This window comes from Geospiza fortis, unplaced genomic scaffold, assembly GCF_000277835.1.
Source record: "Geospiza fortis unplaced genomic scaffold, GeoFor_1.0 scaffold102, whole genome shotgun sequence".
NCBI classification, from domain to species: domain Eukaryota; kingdom Metazoa; phylum Chordata; class Aves; order Passeriformes; family Thraupidae; genus Geospiza; species Geospiza fortis.
Window position 1 is genome coordinate 2,688,755 of NW_005054373.1, and position 527 is coordinate 2,689,281.

At 62.8% G+C, this 527-nt stretch overlaps 1 protein-coding gene across 1 annotated transcript in view; it reads left to right on the forward strand.

Moving 5' to 3' along the window:
* Positions 1–3: 3 nt before the first annotated feature.
* Positions 4–527, forward strand: part of GAS8 (growth arrest specific 8) — a 4,995-nt gene continuing 4,471 nt past the window's right edge. The window contains exons 1-2 of the mRNA XM_005424778.2: positions 4–42; positions 249–455. Of these exons, the coding sequence (XP_005424835.1) occupies positions 4–42; positions 249–455 (246 nt within the window). The remainder of the gene's footprint in view (positions 43–248; positions 456–527) is intronic.

A 527-nucleotide genomic window follows, 5' to 3' on the forward strand; every position in this document is an offset into this window, starting at 1 on the left:
GAGATGGAGGAGGGGCAGGAGCGGCACCAGCTGGAGATCAAGGTGGGGCTGCAGGGCTCCAGGTGAGCCTGGGGCAGGGGATGCCATCCTTGGGCAGGGGATGCCATCCTTGGGCAGGGGATGCTCCTCCTCCTCCTCGGACCAGAGGAGAGGGAGCTGGGCAGGATGCGATCCAGGGGTGTCTCACCAGCATCCCAGGTCCAGGTGTCTCCTGCTGTGCCCCTCACCTGTCTCTGGCCTGTCCTTAGGTGTACAAGCAGAAGGTGAAGCACCTGCTGCACGAGCAGCAGGAGAACCTGACGGAGCTGAAGGCAGAGGGAGTCCTGTCCCTGAGGAGGGCCCAGAAGGATCACTGGGAGCAGGAGGAGGAGATGTGGAAGGAGAAGCGCTCCTTGAGCATAAGGCTGAAGGAGCAGGAGCTGGCCAATGAGGCAGCCATCTCAAACCTCTGCCTGGTACGTCCTGTGAGGTGCCACATCCCCCGCATGGGAGCAGGAGTGGGATCTTGTCTCCCTGACTCCGTGGGG